General features: G+C 38.7%; 1 protein-coding gene across 4 annotated transcripts; it reads right to left on the bottom strand.

Moving 5' to 3' along the window:
* Window positions 1-1,378: 1,378 nt before the first annotated feature.
* SLC35A5 (solute carrier family 35 member A5) lies at window positions 1,379-23,343 on the bottom strand. 4 transcript variants are annotated; one of them, XM_022600066.3, is made up of 7 exons: window positions 23,119-23,343; window positions 22,162-22,310; window positions 17,135-17,233; window positions 15,623-15,753; window positions 13,031-13,098; window positions 5,862-6,642; window positions 1,383-4,594 (listed from the first exon to the last, which is right to left on the bottom strand). In XM_022600066.3, the coding sequence occupies exons 2-7, from the start codon at window positions 22,289-22,291 to the stop codon at window positions 4,526-4,528; spliced, it is 1,278 nt and encodes a 425-aa protein (XP_022455774.1). In that variant the 5' UTR covers window positions 22,292-22,310; window positions 23,119-23,343; the 3' UTR covers window positions 1,383-4,525. The 4 variants fall into 4 exon arrangements, with proteins under 4 accessions (XP_089766664.1, XP_022455774.1, XP_022455701.1 ...); XM_022599993.3 differs by lacking the exon at window positions 23,119-23,343 and adding an exon at window positions 22,963-23,074 and having other exon boundaries at window positions 2,669-4,594; window positions 15,623-15,756; XM_022599930.3 differs by having other exon boundaries at window positions 2,670-4,594; window positions 15,623-15,756; window positions 23,119-23,340.
* Between the last annotated feature and the right edge of the window lie 83 nt (window positions 23,344-23,426).

The raw sequence follows: 23,426 nt of genomic DNA, 5'->3' as shown, positions 1-23,426 counted from the left end.
AGGAGTTGGGAGGAAATATAATAACCTAAGTTCCTCATCTTTCAATGAAAGGAGTCAATGACCATATTTTAATTTTTGAGGTTTAAACATTTATAAATAAGGTTCTAAGTTTGCTTTTAAAAATGTAGAAGTAACTACTAGCAGTGAAACAGACTAGAAATGAAAGTTGAATAAATCTAAAATATGACAAGAAACTTTCAAACTGGTTCAAAATATCAAACGAACATCAACTTTCTCAAAAAAGTTTTTACACAAAGGATGAGCCAAGCTACAATAATAAATTCAATAAAAATATGCAAATAACAACAGGAAGAGCACAGATATCATTTTCCAACCAAGTGTATAAAAACTAGAAATTAACAAAAGTATGAATAAAATCCTCAATGACACTACTCTTGACTCGAAACAGAATTAGAAAAAATAACAATGATAATACTATATTTTAAAGTCTTTGGGGACTGGCCTGGAGTCTACTTACTTCAAGGAATTTTTCTACTAGTTATAAACATGTTCATTAACAAGCAAGAAAGAAAACAAATACATTTGAAGAAGATGGAAAAAGAACAAAACAAACTTTAGAAAAACAGAACATAATAAATTTTAATAAAGTAAAAATTAGAAGCTGCTCATTAACCTATTTTTTAAAAAACCAAGAGACACCATTCATACACAAAATCAAAAATAAGAAAGAAAACAGAACTATAGTAAAAGAGGAAATAAGTAAAAGAATTATGAGCATGATTCACGAATTCCTGTGCAAATAAATTTGAAAATCTGGATGGTTAATTTTTTAGCAAAATATTGAATATAAATGATCAAGAGTGAATCAAGAAGAAGAGGAGAGGAGGAAGAAACAAAGACTGTTGTAGGGAAAAAAGTACTCCTCAAAAAAGTGCCAAGCCTAGGCAATTGTATTTGTGAGTTCTTTCAAAGCTTCAGGGAACACATAAAGCTGACGTTTTTAAAATCTTTCCAGGGCATCGCGGCCAATGGGAGTTGGCAGCTTGACGCACACCACATCCGTATGGGATTGTTAGGGACATGGGTTGATAAATCCCAGCAGGATTAAATGCATTACCAGCATTGTCAGCAGGTTTCAGTTATCTTTCTTGGCAGAGACAGGATGGTGCTTGAAGCAAGTAAAATAGCAAGTGAGGACAGAAGTTCTGCAGATCTCTTAGGGGGTTTACTGTGATTCCATTTGAGCAAAATATCACCTTCTAACTAAATTCCTATTTGAATTGAAAATTTACTGCTTTTATAGCTTTATACTTTAATTGTAAATTTGTTTTGGTTTTCGTATAAAAACTATAAGAAGTTTATACTTTATGTTCATATGCATTTAAATTACAGTAAAGTGAAAAAAAGGTCAACACTGATCTGTGAGAGGTTTTTTTTTTCCTTTAAAGGAGGGATATATATTACTCAGTATTAGAAAGTCTGCTCTCGGCTTTAGAGAAGGAAAACCACTCTCTTTCCTTTGGGTTTGACTTTCTCTGCCCCTTCACCATACTAGAATGGTAAGAGTTCGCAGGAAAAATCAGGACTTAAGTAAAAGGAGAAGTTGCCAAGGAGGACCTGGGCTGTGTCTGGTCAAGGTTGGGCCTGTACAAGAGCAAAAGGTTTCTCTGCAGCCCCACATAGTCTAACCCAGGTCACCAGCAACAGGGCTTCCACATGTGGATTCAGATGCAAAAAGCCTTAGAGTTATAAACAAAGTAACTCTGCCCTGAGTCTCCTCTGCATATGGACCTTGAAAACCTATGGCAGCAGGACACAGCTGGCCAAGCATTTGGGATCTGGGTCTAAGCCATCTTTTCCTCTATAACCAGCAGCCACATCCTGCTTCCCCTCAGGATTAGGCACACTGCTGGATAGAAGTTTGACCCTAGGACCAGTGACAGAGCTGGAATCAGGTCACTATAGGCCATACTTGTGGTCCAACCAAAGGCTATTCAGCACATTAGTTGTAGGTCAAAACTGCTTAGAAGAGAATCTAAAAATAGGAAGGGACTTTAGAAATCACTTAGTCCAACTTCTATACCAATGATGGAATCTCTTCTAAAACATACTGCTGATACAATCTCTCCTTAACACTTCAGTGATCGAGAATTTACTACTACTCTCTACTACTCTTCAGGAAGGGCTTCTCCATTATTGGAAAGTATCATTTGTTAGGAGAGTCTTCCTTATAAGGAAAGAATAACCATCACCCTATAACTTGTTCTTTAGAACAGGAAAGAAGTCTACTTCTTTTTCCACATGACACTCGTTCTCCCCAGATTACACACTTGATCCAAGAGCACCTAAGATGATAGGATATGGTTTCTAGACCTCTCACCTTCCAGTTACTCTCCTATTAAAATAGTAGCGCCCACAAAATACAGTTGTCCCTTGGTATCTGCGGGGGATTTGTTCCAGGACCCAATGCGGACCAAAATCTGAGGATGCTCATGTCCCAGAGCCGGCCCTCCATATCTGCAGTTATGCATCCGAGGATTCAACCAACGGGTGATTGTATAGGACTGTATTTATTGAAAAAAAATATGCATATAAGTGGACCCGTACAGGTCAAACCTGTGTTGAGGGGTCAACTGTACTCCAGTGCATCCACATCAGAACTTCACATTTTAGTCCCAGCTCCTTCCCTCTCTCTACTTAATTTGTAAATTAAGATGAGTAAACCTTGCTTTGGGCAATAAATGCTTTCCTGAAAAGGAGGGTGAAAAAGCAACTGTAAATGAGAAAATCAATCTCCATGAATTAGTGGGATCTGCTATTTAATATATCCCGTAGGCAATACCTTCACAATACTGTTGCAATTTTATGTGTTTAATAAGTATGTTTTGTATGCTATATTTCCTAAAAGTGAGGTCTTCCTATAGCTGATTTTCTTTACCTTAAAATGAATTGCCATAATAAAGTAATCTTTCTGTTTCACATTACTCTCATGGAACGCCTATGATAAGGTAAAGTTTTGCTATTCTCAGAAGTCAAGATCTACTGAAAAAGAGACAGTTTTAAAAGTTCTTTTGAAATTACGTTTTGAAATTAAAAATACTCTGCATTCCATCTCATATAACAAAGTGGCAACACAAGGTAAGTGTTTAATAGTTATTTTATTTATAAATTTCCACCAACTCTTGCCATTCATATTGTTCTGGATATCACAGATGGATTATGTAATAGTATTATCTTATATTTATCTGTATGAAAATTAGGGGAAAGAAGAGATGTACAGACTGCATGAAAACGACAACTTAAAGCTCACATTTACAGTGTAGTGCTCTATAAACACACAGGTCTATTAGCTGAAGCCAACACTTGTCCCATCACCATCCACCATATGGCCTTGGGCAAGTCATTTCTGTTTTCTCATTTTTAAATTATCTATCACCTGACTTCTCTACCTCATAGACTCAACTGGATGCATGCAAAAATACCTCAAAAAATACCATGCAGTTTAAGGGTGCAATATGGTTACTATAAAGTGCTTTATTTATTACTGGCCTTCCTCTTTTTAGAGTAATACTATTCATATTTCAGTAAAAGTCATTTGTTTGCAAAGTGACTCTTTTAAAAGAACTCTTCGGCAATAGTCTTACTGACAACCTGGCATGATTCTGAAGCCAGTGTCTCAACATTTAGGAACAGAGTATGATATAAAGATATAAAATAGTCATAAGTTCTATTTAATAACTAATAAAAGTGGCTTATTAGTTCTCCAAAATAGAATAATTCAAGAGTCATGTGGTCAAACTGAGGAGAAAAAACCCACCATCGCTCGTTTAAGTGATGTAAAATACAAGTGATAACTGTGGGGACTGGAAACCAACTTTCACCTAAATGGAAGCTTATTTGTGTAGAAAAACATCAAAAGACAACCACTAAAAATAAGATTACCCACAAATTCCTAAAAATTAAAATTCTGAGATTTTTGTTGAAAAATTTGCTTCTTTGGCAAAACATTTAGCACAGACTACACTACTCTCAAATCAATGTTGTGGCTGGTTATTAAGGTCCTTCAACCAAATTTTTAGAGTCTCATTGCTTTTTAATTACAAAATGACTATCTCCATGGCCTCAAAATTCAAGGGTCAACCTAGGTGATATTTATAATGATAAAAAAGGGAAGACTATGGCATGCAGAGTGTAACTACACAATTCTGAAAATCTGGCAAACTGATCTCTATTTGTATATTTATAGGGTACGGCTAACATGATTATTACAAGTTTTCTGGAATGGAGGAACAAGGAAAATAATCTGCAAATATATCTTGACCTACTAAGTACCAGGCCATTAATGCAGTCTCCATACTATTATTCTTACATCAGTTCCTTAGAACTTTTTAGCCTTTGGGTACTCTAAGCTTTGGTTGGAATTATTTAGGGAGCGGTTAGTTATATACAAAGAGTTTTATGCTTTAGAAATGTTCTTGGTTTATCAAAGTGGAAAGATAAATATCACACATGCTGAAAATGTGAAGATAAGGTTTGTGAGAGCTGCCAACTATTTGGGTACCAGTTAGAAAGTATCTTCATCGGATTCAATATCACTCTTGGGTTTGGTAAGTCTCTCCAGTTCTTCTCCATCCTAAAAGGAAACATGAAATCAGTAATTAATTAGGACAAAACTAGAAATGTCCCATTTTTAATGATTACTAAGGAGAAACCTTACTAACAAATCATGGATTTTATTTAATTAAACTATAATCTTGTTAAATGAAATTAAATAAATAAGTTCTTGGAAAGTTAACCGCAGGCATACAATGAGATAAAAAATTGGAATGCACTTCAGTACATTTGAATTTCAAAGTTAACAAGAGCAAAGTAAGGAGCGGCCTCTGCTGGTCTTGGAGGGAAATGACTAAAGGCTGCAGAAATAGGTATAAACTAGGCCTTGTTACCTACATTGATTTTCTTCTACCTAAAAAAGTAGGGCAAGCAGTGTTATTAGACTGTTGGAAAAGAATACAGGGTTTCTAAATCTATATTCTAACTGATATCAGAGCAGGCTTCTAATTTTTTCATCTTAAGAATCTGTTGTAAATATCATCACTTCAGAGGCATTACTGAGGGAAGCTTTGCCATGAACTCTATCTAATAAGAAATAGGTTAACTTTCCCGAAGAGTAAAATGTTCATTGTGTGAACTATCTCATATTTTGTGTGTTCATGAAAACTGTAAATTTAAACCGAGATAGAGGACTCCATTTCATGTTTTATTTAAATATATATCTCGTAACTTGAGCCTCCAAGAGATCACTATGCATTTGCAGCGATCCTTTTGGGAACCTTGGGAACCACCATCTTAGCGAGATAAACAAGGTTGCCCTTCTGGCACACTCTGGTTTATGAAAAACTACAGGGAAAAGAAAGAAGCCAGGCTTTTGACTTATACTTAACAAGACTTACTAATGTCAAAGATCAACTTTTCTTACGAATGAGGCTTGTTTCCCCAACTACAGTGGGGTGGAAAGAGTAATGAATGGGTTTGGTACCAGTTATTTCACTTACTATCTGTAACCCAGTTAGCCTCTCTGAGTCTGTTTCCTCACTTGTAAAACTAGGAGACTAGACAAGATAACCTGTGATGCATCTTCTGGTTCTGTGACTGTAATATCCTATGATACAACTAATGCATAAGGTCCTTGAGACTGTGATTTATACTTTTTCTCAACCCCTGACAGCATTATCATGAGCCCTTATACATAAGGAGTCCAACAAATGTTTGTTGAACGGTAAGTCACAGAGATCCAATACGCCCTGTGCCAAATCAGCACTGATCTATTTCTTTTCTTGTATAACTACACTTTGAATTTGGGAAGAACAGGCAAAAATGCAGCATTCTCACAAACTTACCCCACTGGAGCGCTCCCAAAGACTGCCACTTAGATCTCGGATCCTTTCTTGCCTAGGTGCGTATTCCAGACCTTGAGGCTTGCTGGCATTATAAATAAATATGGAGAGAAGAACTGACGGGGCTTCTATGAAAAACTCCAGGGAGGGCCTGAAGTCAAAGACCAAGACAGACACCGTTGTGATGACGACAGTGGTGACCTGGGCCATCAAGACATGGAACATGTTATCCAGGAACTTCAGAATAAAGGCCACTGAGAGGCCCTGGAATGCAGTTACAAAAATAAGGGCTACTGAAAATGCATTGTGGCCATAAAAAAACCCACAGTTCTTAACCTGATCACGGTTACTGCTCTGAAGGCCCAGGGTCAGCCCATTAAAAAGAATGCCAAAGAAATAGAGTTTGCTGTTCTGTACAAAGATGCTTTCAGTGAGCTGGTTCCCTTCCTTCAGTATCTTTTCATTATAGATATTGGCCATCGAAGAAATAAAACACTGGACTATAATAAGAACATGGCCCAAGCCAAGACGGATATGACTGAAAACCCTGGCCGTGGTGTTCCACTGAGCTTCAGAAAAAGTCCACTCCTTTGCCGTGCAATTGTCTTTTCCGGAGCACTCACTTCTGAAAAGAAGACAGGAATTGGATGGGCTGAAGAAGGCATCGTGATGAAATCCATGTCCTGCCAGGTTATGTTGTGAGGTCTCAGTCCCAGAAGTGAGGGCCACAATAGACAAAAATAAAATCAGGAGGGAAGCCCACTGTATCCAGTTTAGATGCCTCCTGTTCAAAGATGAAAAAAGAGATTTTAATACTAGTCTTTTTTCCTCCTCCCCTATCAACTGTGTCTACTGAAAACTCAATCACTTGAGTACTTGGTTGCATGAACCATACTGTTTTTGCCAGCATTCCCCACAATTCAAGTTCAAAGGAAACCCGTTAGGGTGTGTCTGCTTCTTGAACTTTTTTTTTTTTTTTATTTTTTATTCTTTGGTACGCGGGCCTCTCACTGTTGTGGCCTCTCCCGTTGCGGAGCACAGGCTCCGGACGCGCAGGCTCAGCGGCCATGGCTCACGGGCCCAGCTGCTCTGCGGCGTGTGGGATCTTCCCGGACCGGGGCATGAACCCGCATCCCCTGCATCGGCAGACGGACTCTCAACCACTGCGCCACCAGGGAAGCCCTTGAACTTATTTATTTATTTATTTTTTTGCAGTACGCGGGCCTCTCACCGCTGTGGCCTCTCCTGTTGCGGAGCACAGGCTCCGGACGCGCAGGCTCAGCGGCCATGGCTCACGGGCCCAGCCGCTCCGCGGCATGTGGGATCTTCCTGGACCGGGGCACGAACCCGTGTCCCCTGCATTGGCAGGCGGACTTTCAAACACAGCGCCACCAGGGAAGCCTCTTGAACTTATTTCTTATCTGTTTTTATAGTAGCTGTCCCTTAAGGCCATTCAGTCATTTCTCATTTTAAGTTTCCTTTTAACCTACAGGTTTAACTAAGCCTCCTTCCTACCTTGGGAACTGATCTTAGTTGTTTGATACGATCACTTTTTAATCTCGCGATAAAGTAAGTTATAGCAGGGATTCTCAATCTAGTTTCCATGAACCAGAAAAAATGTGACGAGCTTAGGATACCTGTGAATTCTTGCAGTGTGTGCCAAATCTTCTACATAGGTCTACATGGGAATTCCTGGTCTTCCCCACCCCCACCAGGTGATCCTTCAAAGATCTGTCAAATTTTCAAAGGTATTCATGACCCAGAAATGATTTAAGGAGGAAGCTAGTTCCCAGATTCGTGGCCTGATCATAAAATATACAGCAAACTGTTTGATAAGGCAAGGAAAAAATATTTTCAATGTTTCAGTTGATGAAGTCCTAACAATGCTTTATTTCTTTATTTTTCCTAACAACAAACTTTTCAGATATGGAGGATGTGATGATTATTATTCCATTTTGCAAATTCATTCAGTTCAACAGACATTTAATAAGCAGCAACTATGTGCCAGGCATGCTGGGAAGAGAAAAAAGACTTGGTCTCCATCCTCAAAGAATTTACACTTTAATACGGAGTGAGCCATGGAACTACATGATGACAATATAATGTGTGACATATGATACACAGAACAGTTGGGGTACACTGAGGAACAACACCTGAGTCTGGAAATAGAGTCAGGTAGTGCTTCGAAGAGGAAATGACACTTAGGCTGAAAGATGAAAAATAAATTGAAGTTTCTCATGTGAAAAGGGAGTTGGCAATATACCCAGGAAGAGGCAAGAGTCTATACAAAGGCTACAAGAAGGTACATTGACTAAGGAAAGAGGGGTATGAGACTCAGGTGGGGGCATCCGGGGAGGCTTCTGGGGGGAACAACACCTTCAAGTTTGAAGATCGATTAGTCAGGTGGAGAAGAGGGACACCAAGAACAGAGAGTAACATGAGCAAAGGCAGACGTGTAAAGCAACAGGTGAGAACTGAAGTTGCAAGAATTTTGGAGCCTTTGTTGAGCACCTACTATGGGTCAGGCAGTTTCTGTTCTAGGGGAGGAAGTGGTTCTCAGAGGTTAACTGACTTCTCTAAGGTCATGTATTTATGAAAGAGCAAGGAAGGAGTCTGAGCTATGGTTTTGTAAGTTCTCCTTCTGGACCAATGCACCTCTTAAGTATAATTCTGAGTTCCCAGGATGCCTGTACAGGAATACGTGTCTGGTTTCACCAGTGCTTCCATAGAGCTTCATGCTGTGAAACCGCTAACTGCACAGATAGCACAGACAGCAGCACACCTGTGCTCCCTATATGTCTCCTTGTGTCTACACTCTTCCATATAACCAGATCTAGCATGCAGTGATGAGACCGACGCAGCCGTATAGTCCATGAGTTCAGAAACTGTCAGCTAGTCACATACACTTCTGAAGGTGCAGGTGGTACACACTTAGTAGTAGAAAGCAAATGGAACGGAAACCGAAAAGACAGAGATGAAAGATGGGTGCTCAGTGTATAAAAATCATTATATAACCAAGTACTGTAAGTCAAGATAAATGAGGCAATGATGTACTCTACAGGTCCTTTAGAAGTTTTCAATTCTGACGGCTATAGATCTTCCGCTAATATTGCCGTGGAGAAAAAAGAATCCAAGGAAATAAAGCCTTAAATAAGCTAACCGGTACCTACTGCAAATAATTACTCATTCAAGATAATGTTCTAGGAAGGTAAAAATTATTAAGGATTAGGGTGAAAATAGATTTTTAGCAAAGAAAGTAAAACAATAAATCATCCTATAAAGTCAGCTGAGGATCTGCGCTCTTATAAATGATGACTGATTAGGCACGAAAGAGTTTGAAAAAGTTTGCTCCTTACGGCTTAGGTGATTCAACAGTAGAAACTCACTTAACCGACCTCTCCACTGCCCCAGTAAAACATTCAGATTGATGCGCAGAGCTGAATGCCTCTGGCTGGAAGGCTGCTGAACCTGAAGGCCTCTGCTCCCAAGTGAACTGTTTGCTCACAAAGAGTCTCTGTTCCAAAACGTGTTTTTGCCAGGTGACCTCATTATTGTAATTATATATTTTAATGATTACAGAAATCATAAATTATGAGTGAATGAAAAGGATTGCTGTTTTCATGAAAACTAAGTTGAATGCTTTGGGAGGACAAAAGGCAAATCTCAAGACAAAAAAACTTGCCTTTGAATTAGGTACAGGTAAGTCAGTTTAAGCTTAGGGAATGAATAATAAAAATCCAGAAGAATCTACTTTAAAAATATACTTAAGGCTTGCTCCACTATAATGAAATTGAAACCAGAAACCACAGATGATGTGTAATGAATGTAGGTTCAAGCAAGAAAGAAGCCAAAGAACTCCAAATCAGCAAACCCCACACGTATGCAAAGGAAAGGTTCCACTTTGAACCATGGTTCCACTTTGAACCATCAAAAGAATGATGAATCGACACTTACATACCTTAAGTTAAATTGTCTAAAGTATATATATATATTTTAAATGACATCCCTACTTTGAGTTTTCCTAGTAACTCAACAATTAGGTCCAAACTGTGTCAGATATAAGCATTTCTACCATATCTGGTGGTAAACCAAAGCAGAGCAAGAAAATATTTAAGTGGAAAGACGTAACTTTTTACAAGAAACCATGCATCATAACTTTCTAAATAGCACAAAGAGTGACCAGGGGCAGATTTATCAAGGGAAATTATAAATATTTATCAAGTGAATGAATGGTTTTGGAGAAATGCTTGTTATTACTGAGTGGCACTTTTATTTTTTCTGCTGGTTCAGAAAGTAAAGTTCACTGTAACTTCTAAGACATCCAACATATGTTTCAAAATGTGTTTTTTAATAATTTTTTCCCTTCCCTTTGAAGAAATCACAGAAACTTATATACATTCTTTAGGTAAAAATAAGTGCTGGTCTTGGTTTCGCTCTCTAATCTCCCAAATCTCGATGTTCAGGCTGACATTATTATTCCCTAAAGCCTAGCAAACAAGATTATACAACTTTGCCAAGCCTTAAGAGCAAACCAATAGGGCTTTGAGGTATGCCTGCCACATTTCCACTTTGAACCAGTAACTATACTTCAAGGAGGAAATCTATGCATTCACATGGGGTTTAGAATAAGACATTTGAATGATGATACTTTTCGCTTTTTCTCACTTTCAAATTCTTACAAGTAAGTTTTACATTAGTCACTGGACTTATTTTTTTCTACCTGTATAGCCTTATATCCTTTACCTGTATGGGAAAGGTTATTTGATAGCTCTGCTAGAGTCAAGTATAAGACAAGAGCTTTGATATTCTAAATGAGTTATTTATGGCAAACAAATTAAGAACTTGTGATAGAACTCAAGCTATTCTTAGGTCAAAATTTTATTGCCACGGGCAAAAGACCATCAAATGACTCATGAAGAGTAGATTAAATAGGGAAAAACTAACAAACAACATACACTATCACCAACAAAAAGATCAAAATAAAACAAAGTTGATTTTAAAGTATAATAATAGGTAATACTTAAAAGGTATTCCCATAAAAGACATTATTAATTACCACATTTTAGCTTCCCTATTTAGAGTAGCTTCAAGTGCTGATTTGTGAATTAGTCAAACTAAGACCCATTCTGGGAGCTAAGCGCTTGTGGAAATAATAAAAATGGAGTGATTTTATTGTTTCTTTAATCTAAAGAACTTCTAAGGATTCAAAACAGAGTGGTATTAACAACAAAGCAAACACATGCCTAAGAATCCATATTACTGCTTTGAATATTAAGAGGTAAAATATGTAAAACAAAAAAAAAGTTTGAACTGTAGTTCATAACGTTGTTTGCCCCTCTGCCCCCAGCCTATCCACCTACACTCCCTCTTCTACAGCCAAAGGGAGCTGCCTGAGGGCTGCAAAATGCTTAGTGGCTCTGGGTTCCAGGCACAGACTCAGCCTAACTGCACCTATCTCATGGGGTCATTGTGGGGTTAAGTCGAAATAGGGTAGAAAGGCCCTGAGGAGACCTTAGTGTTTTCTAGTCACTGGTGGAGAGCATCCCCGCGCAGCTGCCCACATGGCAGTCGGGCCACCCTGGGCAGGGCTTTTCCAAGTGCCCCTCACCTTGGCCCACAGCCCTGCTCATGCTCTGGGGTCATTAAAAAAAACAAACAACTCTGGGCATAGCTAGAGCTACTAGCCAATTTCAAGTCAGGAAATACCTTTAAACTTATCTTTGATAAATTCAGTTATTAATTTAATTTTGACATAATACTTATATATTATATAATAACTTAAGTATAATACCATGTGTACTCATAAACTGTCACTTCACAGGAAAAAAAAATTTTTTTACTTGAAAAAAAAGTAAAAAAAAAAGCCCCAAACAAAACAAAAAAAATACATGTTTTTGAGACCATCGCTCCCCTATTAATAGTATTTTACTGTGTGTCAGAGCCAACAATTATTCCTTTATGGAAGTGCATCCCTAATTTTATCACAGGAATCAATATAAAAATATTATTGCTTACATATGTTTTCTCAGAAGCCAACTTTTATCCTACAAAGTGACTTTCGTGCTGATTTTAAAGACTTTAAAACGTTTTTTTGGATTAGCATTCTTTAACTTGCTAGTTGAATTGAATTAGTCTCACAATTCATAAATAAAATGAAGAAAGTGATAGCAAAAGCAAATTTCAGTGACTCTAACATTTAAATTGGATGAAATGCTATCTATGTTCATTTTTTTCCCAGCTCTTACATTAACTATTAAATTAAATGTTTCCTCAGGGTAAAAGAAAACCTTTCAAGAATTTCATATAATTTAGGTACTGAATGCATCATGGGATTCAACAAATAACTACTGAGTGCCTATGGACCAAGCCCTTCATCCTTCTGTACACATCAATTATGAAAACACACTATGACATAGCACATTGAGAAACAAATTAAAAAGAGAATGTGAATGTAAAATTAAAATAAAAACAATCACAACAAATGTAACAAAGAGTTAATTTTATTTTCACCATCATCATCATTAAATAACAAATTAAACTGGGGTTAAGTACCCAGATCCTGTATCACCTTAGGACATTCTGGCCTTTGCTTTGCAGCAGAGCTTATCTAAACTAAAAATGTTTATTTTATTCAAACGTTCTCCTGGAGATGAATTAGTGATAGCACTTGGAAAGTTTAATAAGTTCACTCGTATTAATTGTAATTTTAACTAGATCCCTCATGCAAATCCTCTGCCAGTTAGAGCTTAAATCACGTAGTCATCTCAAGGAGTTTAATAAGGAATTTGCCACTTTTTATCACCTCCAAACTCCAAATAACAAATATATTAATCTTAGGAACTTCTTGGTTCCCTATTAGTGTACAGAGAATCTGCAAAAAAAAAAAGCTATTGAATTCTTTGTTGAAAATCTGGCACTAAAAATTAAAATAATTAAAACCCAATCATCTCTTGTCTTTTGAGATGCTAAGAAAATATATTTCAAACATTGAATCGCAGAGGATTTAAACAGGCTAACGCTGCAGCTGCTTTCCAGATGGGTTAAACAACTTGCCCAACACACAAAGCAAATTAGGAATAAAATCCCGGCCTTGGGATTCAGAGGGTATATCATCTGAAACAAGGCGGTGCCATTTTAAAGTATGATATATGCTTTCACAACAAGTTACTTACTTCAGCACTATCCTGAATAGAAGAGCTGTTGTTATAATGCTAAAATTTGAGAAGATAACAGCCATGGCCTAGAAAGAAAGAGAAGATAGAGTTACAATCCAAGCAAAGCACTGACCTCAGAAATCTCCCAGCTTGGTGCAAGTTCACCTGACAAAAAAAGCTTTTTGGTCAAAATCCAGAGGGGTTATTAGGGCAGCTACTTCACTAGAGGATTAAATTCTATTTTTATTGCTTGTTAAACTTACGTAGATATGATCAAATTATTGTACAGGCTTTGAAAATGTGCTGAAATTCAGCAAATGCCTGTGTAATAATCTTTATGTGCAGATCTGGAAATACGTATAAACTCTATAAGTTTAGGTCCAGAAATAATGGTTACAATGATTATAAAGCATACTTTTTCAAGCTCTCAGAGACTTTTAACGCTGATTCTGTGGGTAGAGAGAAAGCAAGTACTGTTAGGCCCATTTATACATTAAGAAGATGGAGGTATAGGTTTTTAAGCGTTTTTAATGCTCTAGGAATTGAATCAATTTATACCTCGTTCAACTGTAGTGATTCAAAACCAGTGATTCACTACCAAACTTATATTTGACAGTCCTTTGGATTTATTCACATTGTTCTAAACACTTAGAAAGGTGTTAGCCAGATTTTATTAAGGTTTGTTTTTGTGAATTTAGTCAAATTTCACATATGAGAATATTAATCTGAACATATATACATTTTGGCCCAGAAAATATGAAAGTTATCACTGCCCCCATAATTGGATCTGACAATATTAATAATTTCTAAAAACAAATCCTACTGCCTTCCTCCTTGCTGTCACTTTAAATTGACCAACCCTAAAGAGTATCCACAATCTTATGCAACCAGCAAACACGACTAATATGCAGCTGAATTAAAGAAATAAGAGTAAAATCCAATAACAACTAGCAAAAATTCCAAGAATACAATATTGCTCTTTTCCTACTGACTTTTATGGGAACCATTATTTTAAGGTTTTTTTTTGCAGATGAATGCTTGTGAACCCCTGGTTAGGAGACAAGTAAGAGGAGATAAGAAAAGTACGTGGCTGGTTAAGAGTGGGGAAGTGGCGGCTCTGATCAATCACAGTTACAGCACTGCTGCTGGCCTGGGGAATTGTGTCCACTCTGTCCAGGCAATAGTATAGAACAAATAAAATATCACAGCTCTTTGCCCCCAAACTTCCATGCATCTCTATTTAATTCTTTCCAATGAGGTGTGGGCATAGCACTACACAGAATATGTATGCCAAGTAATTTATTTTGTAATATCTGTGGTTGTACACAATCAGGAAGGAAGAGCAAAGCAAGAAGCTGTAAGAACAGGAAGTTGCACTCCTGCTTTGGTACTAGGGATTTAGCAAAGGGATATAAATTTAGAGGTAGTCTGTTGGATACAAATAAAACACAACAAATATACACTTCTTGAATGTGAATAATTATGTTGTTGGGAGGAATTCTCAGATCTGAAAAACAAAGTGAAAGAATTTAGGAGAGGACACATTTTAAATGGAATGAACTTTTGCTAATAAAATGGATCACAGAGCTGAAAGCAACTTCAGGTGATGCCCTGGCCTAGGTCCTTACCTTTGGGCCGGTATGGTAACACTATTCTATTTTACAGAGCAGTTTGGCCTTGCCTGGTTCTAATCTTTTAAATTGTACAAAAGAATCAAACTCCTGTTTTCTACCTTAGTGCCCTCTTGACCCCTCCTTTTCACCCCACTTTCATACTGATTTGGATATACTTAAGAGGCTTCAAATAGAGGACTAGTGTCAACAGAAATTCTATTTATGATCAAAATGCCTGAACTTGCTCTTTAAAGAAAATTAAAACACATTTTCTTAAACGTGGCAATAGAAACCTTCGTTTTATAAAATGAAAATATAGAGGGGAAAATATACACGTGATCCAAACTGAGTAATAGGTAAAAGCAGAAGACACCAAACTTTAATTCTGATTACTAACAGCTCTCTAAATTGGCGTAGGGGATGCCAGGGGAGATGAGAAGTATACCTAGTATTATCAGTTATGGATAGCAGTTAGATTGGGAGGATATAATCTCTACCCTTAAAGAACTTGGTTAAATGACAGGACTAACAGAAAATGAAAATCATACCAAAAGAATACATATACACCACATTAAAACAAGTGTAAGAAAGAGCAGTACACTGAGTGTATAATTTTCTGAGTTAATCATGGGAGTCTGCTTGGAGGTCCTGGATGTTGAGATTAATATTAGAGGTGGGTGACCACAGGATGGCTCAGAAAATAGGCAGACTGGTTAAGGTTACACAGAGAGAGATGGCTCTAGATTCAGTGGTCAGGAAGCAGCTCCCACAGATCAGTCAGCACAGTTTAATAGTTATCTTTCACAGCGGAAGAGTCTTGCAAGTGGATTGGTAAGTCAGTGCTCAGATGATTCTGCTCAAACCTCAGGAAGGCCAGTGAGGCAATGAGAAACTAACAGTGCCAAGGAAAACGATTAAAAAAAAAAAGAGAAAGGTTAGTTCCAGGATTCATTTCTCTGTCTTTTCAATGCTGTCTTCTTTGTCATTATTTACTTACAGGCTGAAGATAGGAAAGGACATAGAAGACAATCAAATTGTCCAGGAAATAAAGAAAGGCAGGAATGGACCACTTCATGAAATTGGAGAATTCCTTCCAGGAACCACATCTCAAGTTTCTATTTTGATGATCTTCTAAAGAAAGAAATACAGCAATAAATATATGAGCTTGATGAGAATGCACATATTTTTAGAGAAAGTAAATTGTATTTAATTTCTGATATAATTCTTTAAAAGAGACTTAATGAACATGCTTTCATAAGTGGCTATTAGCCTTGAGAAATCAAGGACTACACAGGATTCCATTATGGTCTTTCTTCACCCCACCACTGTGCTCATCTCTGACAACAGCAACACTTTAGGAATACTGATTTTCTTAGTTCCTGCTAACTTGAGACAGACGTATTACTGAAGAAGGCAACTCAGGACACACTTATGTTTTCTCTTACTACTCTGAGCATAAAGCCAAGAGAGATCAACAAGTTAAAATAAGTGGAACAAAAAATGTAGCGTTCATGCTGGGATTTTTTTTCCCGGGGCCGGGACGGTGGTGCTGTGGTGGGTGAGGGAATCAGGAAAGGGAGATAACTAAGTCAAAGTTTATATATAGGGGAGTAGAGAAAATTAACCTTTGCTCATCCTAGTATGAGTTATTCTCCTATCTCTAGGTTTACAAAAACTTAAGAAGGTACTATAACGGAGAATGTAAAATAAAATAAAAAGATAGAAAACAATTTAAGTCTAACCCCTGTAAATACTTCATAAATTTCATGAGATTAAGAAATGTATTCCACTAACTAGAAACTCTGCAAAGCTTGAAACCTCTGAGAATGAAAAGACAACTTCTTGGGCAAGCCCTTTAATAGTGTAAATTCTGTGTCTACCTCATGTGGGAAGGTGGATCAAAGTAGTAGAGAGAGCTAAGGTTCAATAACTGGAGAATTAATAGCCACAAAAGGGTACATACTTTTGATCTGAGGAAGGATTAGTACCCTTATTTGATACTATTTGCACCCTTATTTGATACTTATTTGATAGTTGATGAAACTGGAGCTCAGAAAAGTAAAATAATCTGCCCTAGAATACAGTCTCTCTGACTCCAAAGCGCTATGCTGTCCCCCTAAAGGCAATGGGGATTGTTTTGCAGTATGCTACATATCACGTCAGACAGCAGTGATTTAGATAATCCTGAATTTGAACAAAAACTAACTCGCTGTGTGACCCACCACAGGAACAAGTCAAGAGGCAGCACAGTGGACGGGACGCTAGGACATGTGGGTTGGAGTCCAGGCTTTGCCTCCTCCTACCCAGCACCACATTAACACTTACTACTTACTCTCTGAGTCTGCTCCTCACCTGCAAAACATGAGTAATCATATTTCTATTTGTATCTTAGTATCCTCATATATAAAATTAATGGGCTAGACTAACTGATATGAAATGTTCCTTTCAGTTCTAAAATTTTTTGATTCTGTGATTTTTAACCAGTATATAATACCATTTCAAGACTCACCTTTCTTTAGAACCCAGAATGACACAAGCACACAGAAAACCAGCTTCACCAGTTCTGAGCACACATTCACAGTAGTTGGAAGATAATCATATTTGTTCTCTGAAATGTAACAGAAATGTTTTTTAATTATAAATTTTGCTCTATATAATGCTTACATACAGTAAATAATTTAGAGCTGTTTCTAAACTTAAAAGTTGGACTTTAAGACTGGTTATATTGGGCTTCTCTAGGGGCACAGTGGTTGAGAGTCTGCCTGCCGATGCAGGGGACACGGGTTCGTGCCCCAGTCCGGGAAGATCCCACATGCCGCGGAGCAGCTGGGCCAGTGAGCCATGGCCGCTGAGCCTGTGCGTCCGGAGCCTGTGCTCCGCAGTGGGAGAGGCCACAACAGTGAGAGGCCCGCATACCGCAAAAGACTGGTTATATTAAACTTCATGCAGTTGGTTTTGGCTCTTTTGGATTTTTGAATCAATTCACCTAACGTGAATTCACCTTACCTCATTGAGCGTTTTATTATCCTTGAAATTGAGAGATATGCCTCTCATGTTTTCCTTCGAGTTCCTGAAAAATGTGTTGAGGAGGCTAGGGCTACAGGCGAAGAAAGCTTTGTGGCATTAGAGATCACCTTCTAAGTTGACCATTAACTAACAATCAGGGCCTGACTAATCAAACAGCTATCAATCTAGGTGGCTGAATTATTACCCAGCTCATGATTCCTCTTGTGTGACTTGTCTGCCTTCTTAAATCAAGGTACACTCTGTCTGTGATATTCCCTGAACTCAGAGTTTTCCTATCTGTTTCATATCATGGTACACATGGAAAACAATATTTGTTAGGCACTCTGGGACAAACAGTATGTTGTGGTAACAGAAGGAAGCGGCTTGAGGCAAGAGGCAACTGGCCCAGGGCTCTTTGGTGGACAAACACACTGACACATCCAAACCCACTGACCAATCAGGAAGCTATATCCCAACCTACAAGTCAATCTAATTAGGAAATGAGGTTTGGTTAGTATATCTTGACTTAGCTGTTATTTCTCTCCTTTTTCTAAAATGCTTACAAACAACTTGCTCTATGATTTTGCCAAGGACAAACATAAATTTTATTAGTTACTATTTTGAGGAATGCATTTTCTCAAAAATATTTGCTTGTTTCCCTTGGTTGTCATATGAAAAAACTGGCCAAGTACAAAGGAAAAAAGCCAAGTACAAAGGAAAAAAGCCAACTCGACATTCTTGCTCCCCAGAACACTCTTTCTTCCTCTTTTCTGTGGTCTTCCCTGACCTTCACAACCTATGCATAGTCAATCCTTTATTCATCTCTGATCCTGTAGCACTAGTGTAAACAGATAGGGTAGGGGGTTCCCGGAGAAAGAGAACCAGGCGTGGCTTTCTGGACATAAGAGAAGCCATTTTTGGCCTAAGCCATCTTGTGACTTAAGCCTGGCCATAATGCTTGTCCTTGAACAGGTCTCAGTAATTAAGGATCTTAAGGGAACAGAAGAATGCAGGAATAAATTGTTATCCAGCAAGAGAAGTGACAATAGCAAAGGTAATATATCAGTTGTAAAGACTCCCAGTTCAGTTTCAATGGTAAAGATGAGCCTGCATTGCTCAACCACCAGATCAACTAGAACTGGATGATGATGTTGACCTTTTCTGACCCTCCTGACTTCAATCAACTAAAGCTGGATTCTGTCAACCACCCAAGCCCCTTCATAAAATGCATGTACCCTTTAGCTTAAAATTTCCCCAATTTTGCTGTTTGGGAAGACACTGCTTTGGGAAAGATCCCTGGTGTCCTCCTTACTTGCTACAAGTAATAATAAATCCTTCCTTCTCCCGATCTTTGGCTTGGTTGTGTCTTTTGGCTCAACACCTACCAAGAGGTGAACCCTGCTTTCGGGTAACACTACCTATAAACCTCTATAACAGTACTTGTAACATTGTATTATAGTTATTTTTTATGTTGTACGTCTTACCCTTAAAATGTAAGCTTTGGGGCTTCCCTGGTGGCGCAGTGGTTAAGAATCCGCCTGCCAATGCAGGCGACACAGGTTCGAGCTCTGGTCCGGGAAGATCCCGCATGCCGCGGAGCAACTAAGCCCGTGCGCCACAACTACTGAGCCCACGCACCTAGAGCCCGTGCTCCGCAACAAGAGAAGCCACCGCAATGAGAAACCCGTGCACCGCAACAAAGAGCAGCCCCCGCTCGCTGCAACTAGAGAAAGCCCGCGCACAGCAACGAAGACCCAACACAGCCAAAAATAAAAACAAACAAATTAAATAAATAAATTTTAAAAAGTAAGCTTCTTACAAGACAGGGATCATGTCTTGTAAGACAGCCTAAACCTGGCAGTTAAGTGTTCTGCACTTAGTAGGCACTTAATTGGCTGTTAAACTTTCTCCATTATTCAAAGCTCAGTTAAAAACATCTCTTCCTCCCTCTTCTGAGCTCAAAGTTATACTGAAATCACATTTCCATTATCCTCCAACAATACTTTGCTTTACTTTCTAGCACGATACACATGAGCAAACATGCACGCACACAAATGGGGGGGCTTCATATCACAACTTTCAAACTCTTGTCACTGCTCTTTAACTCATTCTTGCTTTTCATCGTTTTTGTTTTTCTCCTTGCATTTCTCTCATGGTTGATCCCGTATCGTATCACAGCATCATGTGTGACCTCTCTCCACTCCTCTGCCCACACTTCAACCTTATCTACGCCACGTTCATCCTTATTGGTTTCCCTTCACTCCCAGAGAGAGGAGCCATGGCCCCACTGTTTACCCATTCTCCCCATTAAAACCTTCCCTTCTCTTCAGGGGCTTTGCTCCAATAATTATTTCCTCGGGCTTCAGTGTATCTCCTTTATCTTTCAATTAACTGGCTTCCTCTCCTCTCCTACAAATATGTTCAAAACTCCCAACCAAAAAAAATAAAATATAAGATCCTTCCTCTCCAGCTACCATACCTCCTCCTAATCTCCATAAAAGTGTCAATATTCATTATCTCCACTGTACCCACTTTCCTCTCAGATCTTGCCCCCAAGCAGTTTGGTTTCTAATCCCACCACAGTACTCCAACTACCTAGTTCCTGAGATTACCAAACATCTTCTAATTACTAATTCCCAAGAGTGGGTTTTAATCCTTATCTTATCCTGATGTTGCAATTTCCTCCCAAACTCCCTTCTATAAGTCATGTGCATTTAGTTCTCTCACCTCTCTAATTCCTTCTTAATGTCCTCTGAGTGTCAGCACTCCTGTTAAATGCTGGCATTCCTTGGCTCTTTGTTATTTTCTCATTCTGTGTGGTTACCCTGAATGAGCCCTCCGCTCCTCGAGTTTTAAATGTCAATTTAATATAAGTGTTTCCAAATCTGTATTCTGGAACATTTAATGCTCACTAAACATATCCATATGAATGACTATCTCCTATTTATTCACTTAACTGGCATTTCCTTGACATGTGTGAAGTGCTAAACACTGCAGGATACAGCAGTAAACAAGGACACAGCTCCTGGCCTCATGGAAGGTACAAGAGCTAAAACTGTTAATTTCTCTAAGCTCTGTCCAACTGCTCTTCCTTCCTTAGTCTCCATCTCAGTTGAGATCATTGATCTACTCAGCATCCAAACCAGAAACCTCTGAACTATCCAATACTTCATCTCCTTTAATCTCCACATTCCACACATTCTCCGGGTCTTATCTTTTCTATGTTTAGAATATTTCTTGAATCTATCCTCTCTTCTCAATTCCTACTTCAAAAGCTTTGGTTAGTTTTCATCATCTGTGGCTTGAATTTGTAATAACCCCCTAACTGGCTACTTCTCTTCCCCATTAGTCCACTCTCCATCCAGCTACCATAATAGTCTTTCTCATCTTACCCTGCCGTTTATATTCCTCCAAGTATTCCTTGTCTCCCAGACTCTAGGGCCTAGAGAATAAAGTCCCAGATGCTTAGCGTGACATATAAAGTCCTCAGCGCTCTGATCATTACTGCCCTCTCTGGCTAAGCACTCCTTCCCCCCTCGTCCAAGTCCTTAAAACTTTTTGCTCAGTAATTCTGAACTGCACATTCTCACAACCCATCCTGCTTTTTTAATACATCTGTTAATTTTTACAGGCTGTTGCTTCTGTTTTGAATACCTCTGCCCACCTTGTCTTCTTGTGGATCAACTGTCACCTTATCAGGGAAGTGTTCCCTGACTGCTTCACAGTCCACATCACGCTCTCCCAGACAGAATATATCACTTTCTATGTAAAACTACCTCTGTATCTTTGGTATAGAACTGCACTTATTATACTGTATTTTCATGATGCATTTACATGTATTTCTCTTCTAATAAACTGTGAATTCTTGAGAATAAAGTCTATATCTTGTGCACTTTGAACTCTGCTAGTAATATCTAGCCCAGCACCTGGCAGAGAAATGTTAACTGAAAAAGAGACTTATGTACACATCTGACTCCCCAAGCAGACCATTAACGATCATGATGTCATGATTTTACGTGTACTCAATAACTAGTGAGAGGTTCGCAACACAGTTTTGTGGAATTAAACTGTTTAAATACAAATTCTTACATTAAGAATAATAAAAGATTTCCTGAGTATGTATTTATCAAAGCTAATAACCTGTACTGCTCCATTGATAATGTAGTTAAAATAGTACCTCACAAACCCCAAGTGACCAAATGTATCTCCTATTTCAAAATAAGTTATAATATATATTGCTATAGGCCCAGAAACACCTGTTGATTAAACCAACAGTCAGATGTTATGATCTGTTCTGCAAAGGTTTTGATCCTGTACTTAACTGACCCAAATTTCACTCAGCATCAAAAATTTTTCTTGGTAAGGAATGACAGTTTAAAGAGCCAAATTTAAACATGCTTTATCACTGGCATGAAGCAGAATACTTTAAAGGGTATTATCCCCATTTTATATACAAGGGAAACTAAAGACAAGAAAGATAAAGTGTGATTAGATGGCAGTGCTCCGTACATATTCCAAATCTTAACTTACCTTCGTTGGCTGAATATTTTACAAGTAGGATTCGACTGGAGCTTAAAGCAATGAATATAGCCCCCAGCAGGAATGTATACATTGCTGAAGAGGAGCTTAACATGGGATGACCACAATAATTGCTTTCCATTCCACTGTTTTTTAATTGCCTTAAAGAGAAGAACAAGTTCATGAGCAACCCTGCTGGCAGATTAAGCATAATGCAAATACCACTGATTTGTGAAGAACAGAAAAGGAATTTTTTAGATGTCTGGTTATGCCTATACACAAAGCAAAAAAGTTGGGGAGTACAAGGGAAACTATGGGGAAAGGAAAGAGTCAAAATTTGATAGGAGGGGGAACTCTAGAGATTGAAAAGGCAAGAGCCAGGTTAGAAGTGCTGCCAAAGGTAGAACATTTTAGGACTGCAGGATTCTGCAGAAAAGCAATTCTTTAACTTTCATTCTTATGAGCAACTTTGCTCTAGAAGATAATTTCATATTTGTATTTTTCTCCTCAGTAGCAGTTTTTCCATAGGAGGAAGAAAAAGAGCTTGATGGGAAAGATTTCGTTACAATAATGACCGAAATAGAAATATCTGAAACACTGTGTTAATTTATACTGAACTACTGTTGGAAGTAGAAGACGACTTAGAAATCAATGGCTCTAAGGCCCTCTTTTGATATGTTAAGGCCATTAAACTCCAGGTCGGGTAACTACCCAAAGCAACCCAGAGTAAGGATAGTGCACAGCGCCTGGGGGCTTGGTGAGAGATGGGCTGGAAATACCAATGCCCACAGCCCAAGGTGGGCGTAAACCTACCAAGGCCAAAGAGACACCTCCCCTTCTCGGGAAGAGCAGCTTTCCCTCCACGATCTAGGAACGCCTTCTTGTCACACATGCGCAGGAGGCATCTCGTCTGGGGCGCCCTCCCCTCAAACGCACGCGCACTTCCTTGTCCCGGGGGGGCGCGGTTACCTCGGTCCCTTGGAAGAGCTTCTAGTGGAAGAGCGTACATCCTAAAGCTGAGACAGTAACTGTCTAGGTCCGCAGCAGCAGCAGCGGTAGCTTTTAGGGTCCATACGCAGAGAACCTATGGGAGGAAGAGAAAGGCGAATAAGCCTTTGGACCCAACCCTCCTATTCCGCAACGAAAAGCACAATAAAGACCCGACTGAGCAAAAGCGGACCTGGCGCCCATTGCGCAGGCGCGCTCAGTGTTACGCTTCCGGAGGGAGGGGAGAAGCGACCCGATCCCGCCCCAGCGCGGCCTTTCTCGCGTCACGT

Source organism: Delphinapterus leucas, chromosome 4, assembly GCF_059928025.1.
Source record: "Delphinapterus leucas isolate spDelLeu-1000000601 "Yukka" chromosome 4, BTC_Dleu_Yukka2, whole genome shotgun sequence".
NCBI lineage: Eukaryota > Metazoa > Chordata > Mammalia > Artiodactyla > Monodontidae > Delphinapterus > Delphinapterus leucas.
Note: the sequence above shows the minus strand (reverse complement) of the source record. Positions and strands in the feature narration are given on the sequence as shown.

Excerpts from the sequence above, each read along its gene's own strand:
- SLC35A5 (XM_022599930.3), bottom strand. The coding sequence starts at position 22,291 with ATGGAAAGCAATTATTGTGGTCATCCCATGTTAAGCTCCTCTTCAGCA. Across the intron at positions 17,234-22,161 it reads AAAATATTCAGCCAACGAAG|AGAACAAATATGATTATCTT; the intron begins GTAAGTTAAGAT and ends GTTACATTTCAG. Across the intron at positions 13,099-15,622 it reads TCCTTTCCTATCTTCAGCCT|GCCATGGCTGTTATCTTCTC; the intron begins GTAAGTAAATAA and ends CTTTCTTTCTAG.